Source organism: Bison bison, unplaced genomic scaffold (assembly GCF_000754665.1).
Source record: "Bison bison bison isolate TAMUID 2011002044 unplaced genomic scaffold, Bison_UMD1.0 scf7180017864472, whole genome shotgun sequence".
NCBI lineage: Eukaryota > Metazoa > Chordata > Mammalia > Artiodactyla > Bovidae > Bison > Bison bison.
Window position 1 is genome coordinate 5824186 of NW_011495033.1, and position 12381 is coordinate 5836566.

At 43.7% G+C, this 12381-nt stretch overlaps 1 protein-coding gene across 1 annotated transcript in view; it reads left to right on the plus strand.

Annotated features, from left to right (window-relative positions):
* The window catches only part of SUZ12 (SUZ12 polycomb repressive complex 2 subunit), a 65158-nt gene that overhangs the window by 1954 nt on the left and 50823 nt on the right, over window positions 1-12381 (plus strand). Inside the window, exon 2 of the mRNA XM_010861697.1 lies at window positions 11666-12211. Coding sequence (XP_010859999.1) covers window positions 11666-12211 — 546 coding nt within the window. The remainder of the gene's footprint in view (window positions 1-11665; window positions 12212-12381) is intronic.

Consider the following 12381-nt stretch of genomic DNA (forward strand, 5'->3'; position numbering starts at 1 on the left):
TCCAGCGGATGTTGGCAATTTGATCTCTGGTTCCTCTGCCTTTTCTAAAACCAGCTTGAACATCAGGAAGTTCACAGTTCACATATTGCTGAAGCCTGGCTTGGAGAATTTTGAGCATTACTTTACTAGCATGTGAGATGAGGGCAATTGTGTGGTAGTTTGAGCATTCTTTGGCATTGCCTTTCTTTGGGATTGGAATGAAAACTGACCTTTTCCAGTCCTGTGGCCACTGCTGAGTTTTCCAAATTTGCTGGCATATTGAGTGCAGCACTTTCACAGCATCATCTTTCAGGATTTGGAATAGCTCAACTGGAATTCCATCACCCCCACTAGCTTTGTTTGTAGTGATGCTTTCTAAGGCCCACTTGACTTCACATTCCAGGATGTCTGGCTCTAGGTCAGTGATCACACCATTGTGATTATCTGGGTCATGAAGATCTTTTTTGTACAATTGTTCTGTGTATTCTTGCCATCTCTTCTTAATATCTTCTGCTTCTGTTAGGTCCATACCATTTCTGTCCTTTATCGAGCTCATCCTTGCATGAAATGTTCCTTTGGTATCTCTGATTTTCTTGAAGAGATCCCTAGTCTTTCCCATTCTGTTGTTTTCCTCTATTTCTTTGCATTGATCGCTAAAGAAGGCTTTCTTATCTCTTCTTGCTATTCTTTGGAACTCTGCATTCAGATGTTTATATCTTTCCTTTTCTCCTTTGCTTTTCGCTTCTCTTCTTTTCACTGTTATTTGTAAGGCCTCCCCAGACAGCCATTTTGCTTTTTTGCATTTCTTTTCCATGGGGATTGTCTTGATCCCTGTCTCCTGCACAATGTCACAAACCTCATTCCATAGTTCATCAGGCACTCTATCTATCAGATCTAGGCCCTTAAATCTATTTCTCACTTCCACTGTATAATCATAAGGGATTTGATTTAGGTCATACCTGAATGGTCTAGTGGTTTTCCCTACTTTCTTCAATTTAAGTCTGAATTTGGCAATAAGGAGTTCATGGTCTGAGCCACAGTCAGCTCCTGGTCTTGTTTTTGCTGATTGTATAGAGCTTCTCCATCTTTGGCTGCAAAGAATATAATCAATCTGATTTCGGTGTTGACCATCTGGTGATGTCCATGCATAGAGTCTTCTCTTGCGTTGTTGGAAGAGGGTGTTTGTGAGGACCAGTGCATTTTCTTGGCAAAACTCTATTAGTCTTTGCCCTGCTTCATTCCGTATTCCAAGGCCAAATTTGCCTGTTACTCCAGCTGTTTCTTGACTTCCTACTTTATAGTGATTAATTTTTAAATGGGGAAAGGATTTTATTATTTAAAAAACTATCCTGTCTTTGCAGACAATATCTTTCAAAACATGGCCGGCCCCTGGGTGGATATCACAAACTTTTTTTTTTTTTTTAAGAAGAGGGAATCTTGGTATTGAAAAGTTTGGGAGTCAATAAGATACATACCCTCCTTTAACCTCTGCCCAAGCAAGTCAGCATTTCTAAGAGACAGACAACCGAGCTTGAAAGTGATATTGTTGGTGTCATTACTAAATCTAAAATATTAACTACGTGGCTCAGTTCAAGTTCTGGAATATGATTTCAAAAAACCAAAACTGGAGTTCTTGCTAGACCTGTTTATTTCAACATTAGCATGAGTACCTTGATCCTCCGTGTGACTTATTAAAGAGGAATATAGCCTTAGCAACTAACCATGTTCTACCCTTGACCCTTTCCTTTCTTTTTTCTCCCCCTCTGGTCTCAGAACTTAGGCTAAGGGTGGCTTGATTCTTGATTCCCTCAGCTGTAAGACATCAGGGATGTGGAAGGAAATCATGGATGTAAAACACAGATGGAATTTCTTGGTAATAGGAAAATCTCTGGGGCCTGTGTTAACAGTAAGAGCACAAATGCCCCTAGAGAGTACGGTCCATATGGGCAGATTTTTGTTTCCTCTACTTTGATACCTGGGATGTTAGAACAGTGCCTAAGATGTAACAAACACTCAATTAGTAAAATCATGACAGAATGAGAAAATGTACGAACTGTTCTTTAGGTCCAAAGGAGTCAGCAAGCTCTGGTAAACTTTCCTTTCAAGGCAAATTTGATGGATAACTACATCAAATCAACCCAACTATAATACTTTGTTCTCTTATTTTCAAATTTAGCTTCCACATTTATCTTGCTCTGCGTGATTAGTCACGTCTGACTCTTTGCAACCCCATGGACTATAGCCTGACAGCTCATCTATCCATGGGATTTCCCAGGCAAAAATACTGGAGCAGGTTGTTGTTTCCTACTCCAGGGGATCTTCCCAACCCAGGGAGCAAATCCACATCTCTTGTGTCTGCTGTGTCTCCTTCATTGACAGGCAGATTCTTTACCACTGGCACTCCACTCCAGTACTCTTGCCTGGAAAGTTCCATGGACGGAGGAGCCTGCAGTCCATGGGGTTGCTGAGGGTCTGACATGACTGAGTGACTTCACTTTCACTTTTCACTTTCATGCATGGAGAAGGAAATGACAACCCACTCCAGTGTTCTTGCCTGGAGAATCCCAGGGACGGGGGAGCCTGGTGGGCTGCCGTCTATGGGGTCTCACAGAGTTGGATGTGACTGAAGTGACTTAGCAGCAGCACTACTTGAGAAGCCCCTTATCCTGCTCTAGGAATTGTTATAATGATAAGGACAAACCTTCTTTTGTCTCTTCTGCATCTCATAATCATAGTTATCACTTATCTAGGACTTACCAATACTGTGTGCCCAGCACCTATGTGCACTAAGTTTTTTATATATTGACTCTTCTATTCATCACAGACATTTTAAAATATCAACCCCAGAAGGAGCTCTTGAAGAGATAAAAAGCACTATTAAAGAAAGTCCAGTACAGCAGAAGAAACTGCGTAATACCCACGGGGTCTCAGAATCCTTAGCTCAGCACAGCTTCCTTTTCATTTGTTTTGTTTTTTAGCCATGCCACTCAGGATGTGTGGGATCTTAGTTCCCTGACCAGGGATTGAACCCATGCCCCCTTTATTGGAAGCTCAGAGTCTAATCACTGGACTGCAAGGGAAGTTCTTGAGCTCACCTTCTAATTAAGAAACCAAGGGCCCAAGAATAAGTGCTCATGAGTCTAAGGTATACCTCAAAAATTTGACGTATCTATTCGTCCTTTATTTGACCTTTAAAATAACCATAGATATCAGATTATTAAGCAGATCCAGACTGTAAAAAACCTGCCTGCAATGCAGGAGACCCAGGTTCAATCCCTGGGTCAGGAAGATCCACTGGAGAAGGGAATGGCTACCATTCCAATATTCTTGCCTGGAGAATCCCATGGCCAGAAGAGCCTGGTGGGCTACAGCCCATAGGGTCTCAAAGAGTCGAACACGATTAAGCAATGAACACTTTTCACACTTTCACTGACTAGGAAGGGGGCACAAGGGAACCTACTGGGTGCTGGAAACTTCTGTATTTGATCTAGATGGTCTTTATATGAATGTATAAATTATAAATGGGATTCCCTGGTAAATTATAAAATTCCATCCACTGAGGGATACACTTAAGATTCGTGCACTTTATGAAAGTTATACTTTAAAAGAAAAACACTAATGACCATTTCTTCTCTTTGAGGATATCTTTCTCTCAGAGAGCCTCGACTATAATTTTTATGTGTGTGGCAGGGTCAAAATATTGACACACAAAAGACCGAAGCCTTCTTCCTCTCTGAACAAGTTCATTCTAATTTTGCATTCTGGCCCACAGTAGATGAGTGTTTGTTTGAATATAAATTATCGTGGTTTTCCCCCAAGCTTGTCAAGTAAGATTACTCCCAGAAAGGTGTACCCTGCTCACCCGGTGTAGAACAACACTTGGTCCCATTGCAATGCTCAGGAGACAGTTTGGAGAACAGTAAAGATGGGTCTTACTTGGGGTCCCAAGACAATCTTTTAAGAAGTCTGATGGATGAACATTAGTTACACGTTTGAGTGTGTGAGTGCATGTGTTCGACATTTTGTGACTCCATGGACTGTCACCCGCCAGGCTTCTTGGTCCATGGGACTTTCCAGGCAAGAGTACTGGAGTGGGTTGCCATTTCCTCCCGCAGGGGATCTTCCCAACTCAGGGATCGAACCCACATGTCCTGCATTGGCAGGTGGGTTCTTTACCACTAGCACCACCTGGGAAGCCCCAGATATTTGCAAATCAAGTTAAAATTTCTATTATGGCCTTCAAAGTACTTAAATGTTAATTGCAAAGTAAACTTTAACTTTTCCCTAGAATATTCATTGTCACATCTGAAGATTAAGTTCACAGATAGCTCAGTGGTTGAAAACAACAGTAAAGGGAATTCCTTGGCAGTCTACCGGTTAGGCCTCTACACTTTTACACTTTCACTGCTGGGGCCTGGTTCAAAAAATGCCAGCAGAAAAAGAAACACTCCTCTCTTTTTTCCATTTTTATTATTAGGTAAAGAGATGTACCTAATTTCAGTGCTAATGAGAGGAAAGACACCTGGAATCCCATCCCCCTATCTTGTTCAAAGTCCCCTGCCTGCTTCTCCCACACAGAGGGCCCTGGTAGACTTCAAAGTCACAGCAGAAGTGATAGACACCGTCTGGTCTTTGATGCCTAAGAACATCAGATCCCTCAGTTTGATGCGGATGCAAAGCATCTGTACTTTTCAATCCTTTCATGTTATTTCACGTTGCTAACAACAAAAGCTGAAAAGTTTGAGGTGACACGCATTACACACATTAAAATATTTGGAACCAAGAACTTTTCATTTCTTTTTCTATTATATATAGCTTCTTTTACTTTGCAAACCACACTGGATAGTAAATTACTTCTGGCACGCAGCCTTGTCAGCTTGCCAAATTTCAACTGGAGCAAGTTTTTACAGCTAGGCTAATAAGCCCTGAAAATTAGGAGGTAAGTATAATGGAAATAATGACATGGTCTTTAACTGTAGGAGCATGGAATGACAACGTGAGGTTCCAGTAGATTACACTTTTCAAAGTTTTTTTATTCTAATGAAATCTTTTTAAAATTTTGTAGGTTATTCTAGTTCAAAACCCACAGAAATGGAAAGAGTTTCTTTTAATTGGTGAAAAGTACTTTTGTGTTTTTTTATGTTATTGCTTTTTGCAAATTCAGGGAAAAAAGAAAGAAAAAAAGAAAGAAAGAAAACCAAGAATATAGTAGCTCGGAGATAACAACCTACTATTAAAACAAACTGACATCTTGAAAAAACATGTTCTGAAACGATTAGCTTCCAGGATGGGGTGCAATTGTTTGTGTATGAATACTTTTCATCAAAGCCATAGCTAATTAGCTACATCAACTTCATTTCAATCCAGATAGAAACCCGTGCCCTGCTAAGTAACTTTCAGGTCTTTATGGAACAAATCTTCAAAAAGTGGAAAAATTACTGTGATCATTTGATTTTTATTGCTGAAACAGGTAGTATCGATTGTAAGGTAGTATCCATTTCTCTAAATTGAATTCTTACATTCACTCCCAGTTTACAAATAACAAGGGAAATTCTTTTTCCCCTTCTCGTTCTGCCCTCCAATTAGACCTGGACTGATTAGCTTCAGCATCACGTGCTCAGTCCCATATTGTTTAAGCAAGGAAGAAGCTTAGAGTTGTGTTATGTGTGTGTGTGTTTTAACTATATTAAAATAATATGGCCTTGCTCCAAAAATGCCAGCTTTCTTACAGCTCCCCAACCACACCACGCTATTTTGTACTTCTGTCGACGCTCCTGTTCCATGTGCCTGGCATGTCTTTTGTCCCCTTATTTACTTGGCAAACATAGATCATGGTGGGTAAAAAAGGAAGCCGGCCCTTAATGCCCCACCATCCCACCATCAACAGCAATTTGTATACTTACTTACATACATTTATACAAAGAGCTTCGCCTCGGCCGCACCATGTGGCTTACAGGATCTTAGTTCCCTGATCGGGGATGGAACCGGGTTCCTGGCAATGAAAGTGTCAAATCGTCACTACTGGACTTCCACGGAATTCCCCTAAAGGGCTCAGTCTTTGAATCTCTTTTATTCCCCTCTCACTACTTCTCTAGGCCCATAAAAGAAGAAAATCATTCAGGCCTGTAACATTGAGTGTCTTCTATTAGTACTGTCCAATAACACTTCAGTGATGATGGAAATGTTCTGTATCTGTGCTGTCCACTACAACAGCCACAAGTCTCATGTGGCTATTGGGTACTTGAAATGTGGCTAGAGCAATTACGAAAGTGAATTCCTAATGTCATTGAATTAACCGAAATTTAAATTGTCACATGTAGCTACTGGCTGTCATGTTGGACAATGTAGATCCAGGTGACATCCATATTTATAGTACCGATGCATAACTGATGCCTTCCCTGAAGTCCAGACTCATGCCAGTATACCCAAGTGCCTGCTCTATATCTCCACTTGGAGATCTTATAAGCATTTCAAAATTGGTGTGTCCAAACCGATGCTGCTGATATTCTCGCCCCAAATCTGCTCTTGCCATAATCTTCTCCATCTTGGTTGAATGGCAATTCCATTCTTCTAATTTCTCAGGCTAAGAACCTTGTCCCTGATTCCAAATCTAATTTGTCAGCCATCCTTTCTGTTCTACAAAATAGAGCCAGAATATGATCTATCCCATCATTGCTAGTGCAAGCATCCTAGCCCACAGTCCTCACCTGGATTATTGCTAAAGCTTCCAACTCCTCTCCTTGCTTTGTCTTTGGCCCTCTTGAGTCTGTTCTTAACAGAAGTCTATTCTTAAGAGCAACCAATGTTGGACTTGCTTGGTGGTCCAGTGGTTAAGGCTCTGCTCTTACAATAAAGGGGACATAGGTTTGATCCCTGGTCTGGGAACTAAGATTCTGCATGCCATGCAGTGTGGCAAAATAAATAAATAAATAAATAAAAGGCAGCCAATGGCATTTTGTTAAAACATGTCAGACCACATCACTCCTATGCTCAAAGCCCTGCAGTGGCTTCTGGACAGAGTGAAAACTAAAGCCATTTTCACATGCCTACAAATCTCCTTGGGTCTGCTGCCCTGGCCCTCCCTTTCTACTCTGCCCTTATTTCCCACCCCTGGCTAGTTTTCTACTCTCCAGAAACACAGCCTCCTCCGATCCCTCCCTACAGCGATGCAGGGCCTTTCACAGGCTGTTTTCTCTGCCTCAAATTGTCTTTCCCGAATAAGTTCTTAGCTATTCCCTCACTTCCTCTCTCAAAGAGATTTTTCCTATTTAAAATGGCACCTCCTACCCTCAACAATCCTTATTCTGCATTCTTGCTTTTTTCCCCTCCACATCACCACCATTCAACATATTACAGGAGTGTCTATTATTTGTCTCTCTCCTCAAGCTTATGCTGAAACAGAAGTTCCATGGAGCTAACATCGTTCGCTGCTCAATCTGCAGTTAGGCACACGATAAGTGCCCATTACCTGTTTCTTGAATAAAGGAATGGATATCTGTGTAGTTGCCCCACTTAGCTTCGGCTTCCCAGGTGGCTCAGTGGATAAAGAATCTGCTTGCAGTACAGGAGACACAGGAGATGCAAGTTCAGTCCCTGGGTCCGGAAGATCCCATTGAGGAGGGCATAGCAACCCATTCCAGTATTCTTGCCAGGAGAATCCCTTGGACTGAGGAGCCTGGCAGGCTGCAGTCCATAGGGTTACAAAGAATTGGACACGACTGAAGCGACTGAGCACACACGCACACACTACTTAGCTTGTACTATAACTTTTTTCTTTAATCTACGTCTATCCTTTATAATACTGTGACTTCTGTAACAGAGAGAACAAATATTTTATTTATCTTTGAAGTTCCTAAAACCTAATATTGGAAAATATTAGGTACTCAATAAACATTACTGAAAAGTAACAGCTCTACATTACACACACTGTTATGAGTTACTCACAGAGTTTAATACACCCAAAACCCTTCCTGAAGGAAACTGATCTACTCACAGCTACTTTTTTTCTTTCCACCTGACCCTGGGTGACTTGCTACTACTGATCAGACCACAGGTAAGCTCCTGACTCAAGGACAACCCATCTGCCGGCTGGCCAAAAACCTATAATGATCCCTGGCATGAAAAGATGAACTGAACTAACTTAACCCTCCCTTTTTGGACTCTGGATTAAGAAGTAAAAAGAGAAGTACATGATGGGAACATATGAGTTAAAAACCAAAGAGACCCTATGGATTAGAGATAAGAGCTTGAAGTGTAGAAAGGCAAAAAGTAGTCAGGAAGCAGAAACTAGGTAAGTAGAAATTATGAAATATAGAAAATTATACAGGGTAAAAGTGGATGGGGGAAGGAACATGTGCCTAAGTGCCTAAGAGAGCATGGAGTCACTGAATCACATTAATAAGAGTGCCCTGGAGTAAAGACCATAGACTCCTGCAACTGAAGTCCCACTTTATGCTGCTCTGAATCTCTGTGCCCTTTCTCGCTCTCTGTGTCACTTGTAAGAATGCCCATTTGCTTGAGGTGCCTTAAGAGGTTGTCTCTGAAACTGACAAAGCCCAACCTAACCAAAATACCATTCTTGGTTCATACAGTTGCTGTCACCTGTCAAAGACTGAGGGTATTATGTTTTCACATTTTTTACCAAATGGTACACTTAAGGTGTTCTTCAAAGCCTTAAGCAATTAACCCTTTGAGCTTCGAATGTTTATTGGGAAGAACAGGGATGAAAGTTCTCTTCAGAGCCATTTGGTTTTCCTTAACGCCACACTCCTACGGCGGCTAGAATCCGCTCACAACGTGAATGTACCTTGCTTTAAACAGATTTGAAACTCTGGATTTACAGCAATAGATTATTATGTGTCACTTTTAAAAAATATATTTATTGATGTATTAGGCTTTGTCAGTTCTTAGTTGCAGCATGTGGGATCTAGTTCCCCTAGCAGGGATAGAACCCAGGCCGCCTAATTGGAAGCTCCAAGTCTTAGTCACTGGACCACCAGGGAAGTCCTATGTGGTCACTTTTAACAATCTTTTATTTATTTATTTTATCCAAAGAGTCACAAACTGCCAGAAATTCAAAGGCCATATTCTTCAATAGTTCATAACCACAAGAGAGCCACAAACCTCAAGCTCCCTTGCTATGTTTCAGGGCGTACCATTGGCTTGGGTAAACACAAAGCGCCCAAGGAAAGGGGCTGTCTGCTTCAAAGACTTAGTCACAATTTTTCTTTTTCCCCTTCCATGAGGAGCCCTCCCCTACGGGTCCACACAGCTGCCACTACCCAAGGAAGCCAACTATTTCAAAATGCAGTTGCTACTTCGCTCAAAGGGCAGTGGGATATAATCATTAAAACCAGGAGCTTTATTTCGAGTATGTTTCGTCAGTAGCTAAAACATTTTAAGCATGCATGCTTAAGGCCTAGCCATCCGACATCTACAAATCTATCATACAGAAACACTAACAAAAATGCACAGACATATACATACTGGGTTGAATGAAAAAGTGCGTTTGGATTCTTCTGTAAGATATTGTGGAAAAACGCAAATGAACTTTTTAGCCAACCCAATATAAGGAGGGTCACGGAATCAATGTTTATAATAGCAAACTATTGGAAAGATCCTACACTGATTATCAGGCAAGTGGTTAAATAAATTACAATACATCCACACAATGGTATACTATATAACTATTAAAGAGAATGAAGAGTGTTGTATATGTTATCAGATGGAAATAGGCCTATTACACATTGTTAAATATAAATCTAAAACAGGCAAGTTGCACAATAGTAGTTATTGTACAATCCATTTTAAAAGTGTGTATGTGCATGTTATGAACAAAATATAAAGCTAGGAGGATTGCCCACCAAACCATTCATTCATACATTGGTTACATCTGAGAACTGGGGTGGGACTTTCTCCATTACTATTTTGTTGAGCAATATAACAAAGGTGTATTATTTTTGTAGTTTTTATCTCAATAAAACATTTCAATAGAGAGAAAAGAAAAAATGAAAGAAGAGGTTTCAGAATCAAACTCTGGTTCAGATCCCAACTCTATCATTATTTTTGGGTTAATTGGGATATTAAAACACAAACTTGCTTTATCTTATTGACACTTCACAGCAATTGCTTGAAATACCTCAACTTTTATTGTACACATTGCTATTATTAAACACCAGAGGTGATTCTGCCTTAAGGGACTTAGGATCCGCTTTTCATATGAGGAACACTTTTTGTAAGATGAGTAGTTTCACTCCCTAACTTATCTGTGTGCTAATAAGATACTCATAAGAAATAGGGCATATTCTCTCTCTTTCGAAAATCCTGCCCCCTTTTCTCCCCTTCTCACCCCAAGCGTCCACAACCTGGGAGCTGTCCAGGTACAAATTAACATTTAAAAAGACCTCTAGTTGTTCACACAAGTAGCTCTATTATTGCTTTCTCCTTTACAGCCTTGGTCTGCTCAAAAACCCACATTCAAATTGGATCACATCCACTGCAGCCCTTCAGCACACAGGTATTGTGGCAGGGAGGCCGCTTTTGGCTATGAATCCCTTTATTCATTCTAAAGTAACTTCATTCATAAGGTTCACTGAACAGCTAGCTTGTGCCCATCACAGACTCTGACAAAGCATCTTTGCCTACCTGTCACTAATCCTTAGGAAATGCTGTGGGTGGAGCTTCATTTCACAGCCCAGCAAACCAAGGTTCCAAAGGGTGAAGTGACTGGCCCAAGTTGACACCTCTAGTAAGTTGGGGGAACCTGCTGGGAAATCTAAACTTAGGGGTTATTAAAGGTCACCAATGGTTCTTTATCTTCCTCCCCCTCCTCCTTTTCCTAACTAACCAGTTTTAAAAGCCAAATAGTGCTCTAAAACTTGTAAAGAAAAAACAGCCTTCTGCTACCTCAGCAATCCCCAATCTTTTTGGCACCAAGGACCAACTGGATTAGTGGAAGGCAATTTGTGTGTGTGTGTGTGTTGGGGCAAGGGGGTATCCGGGATGGTTCCCGTTTCCCGCCTGCTATGTGGCCTACTTCCTATCAGGCCACTGAGAGGTATCCGTGGCAAAGGAGTAGGGGACTCCTGCCTTACCCCACCCTTCCCTTCTCTCCTGTGCAACCACGTGTAATCTTATAACTCTTCTGTGCAACCACGTGCAACTCCCACCTCCCCCCCCCCAACACACACACACACTCTGTCTACCTGTTTGCCACATCTCTCAATAAACCCATCTGTTGCACAGTTCCCCTGTAGCTCAGTCCGTAAATAATCTGCCTGCAATGCAGGAGACCTGGGTTCGATTCCTGGATCAGGGAAGATCCCCTGGAGAAAGAAATGACAAACCACTTCAGTATTCTTGCCTGGAGATTCCCATGGACAGGAGCCTGGTAGATTCCCAGTCCATGGGGTCGCAAGAATCTGACATTTCTTAGCGACTAAACCACCACCACCAACTACGACATAACCAAAACGCCACTCTGCCGTCCACTGCTTCTGCTTCCTCTTGATTCAAGGGGTCACCTGCCCCGCCCAGGTTGGAAACTCGGTCCGGACCCCTCTCTTCTTCGCTAGCACCACCGCTGCGGTCACTAGGTTGGTCAGAGCCCAGGGACCACCAGCGGGACCCGGACCCGGACGCGGGCTGAGCGGTCAGCTTCCCCTGGCCCGGCTTGGCCTCACCACAGATCCCTTGCGGGCTGCGAACCCGGGTCCGCGCGGCGGTCGGTGTCGGAGAGCTAGGATCGGGCGAGGACGGGGGCCGGGGTCGCAGGCGAGGGCCAGGGGTGGGGGCCCAGGGCTTGGCTCGGGGGACAAGGACCTGGGTCAGCGGAGTAAGAAGGTCGGGATCCTGGGCTGAGAGCCGGGGTCAGGGGACTTGGGTCAGAGTCGGGGGTGGGGGGCTGCGCCGGCGCGGGGAGCCGGGCGAAGCGGAGGCCGGCAGCGGGCGCCTGTCCGCCGGGCCGCGGTGGCCCTCGGGGGCTCCTGCCGGCGGCCGACAGCGCGGCCGCGCCCGGGGACAGGGCGCCGCCCTCCGCTCCACCAAGTCCCGGCGGGTACTCGGCGCCGCAGTCCCGGCCCAACCCGACAGCCCTCCCCTGGCGTCCGCAGGCCGTCAGCCTCCCCGGCCACGGATTCCCCGCGAGAGGCGGCCCGGGGTGCAGCCGGCGTCGGGCGGGCACTGGGGGTCCGGGTTCCGGCCACTCGGCCCGAAAGACGCTCCTGAGTTCGGGGTCGAGAGTCGCACTCTTCCTCCCCCTCGAGGGACGAAGGGGACCACCATCCCGCGGCCTTGCTCCGAAGAACCGCGCCGTCAAGCCCTCCAATTTTCCCTTCTGGCTGGTTCCCTTTGCATGTCCTCTCTCAGACTGAGGAGGTCTTCGGAGGAAAATGTCCTTTTTTA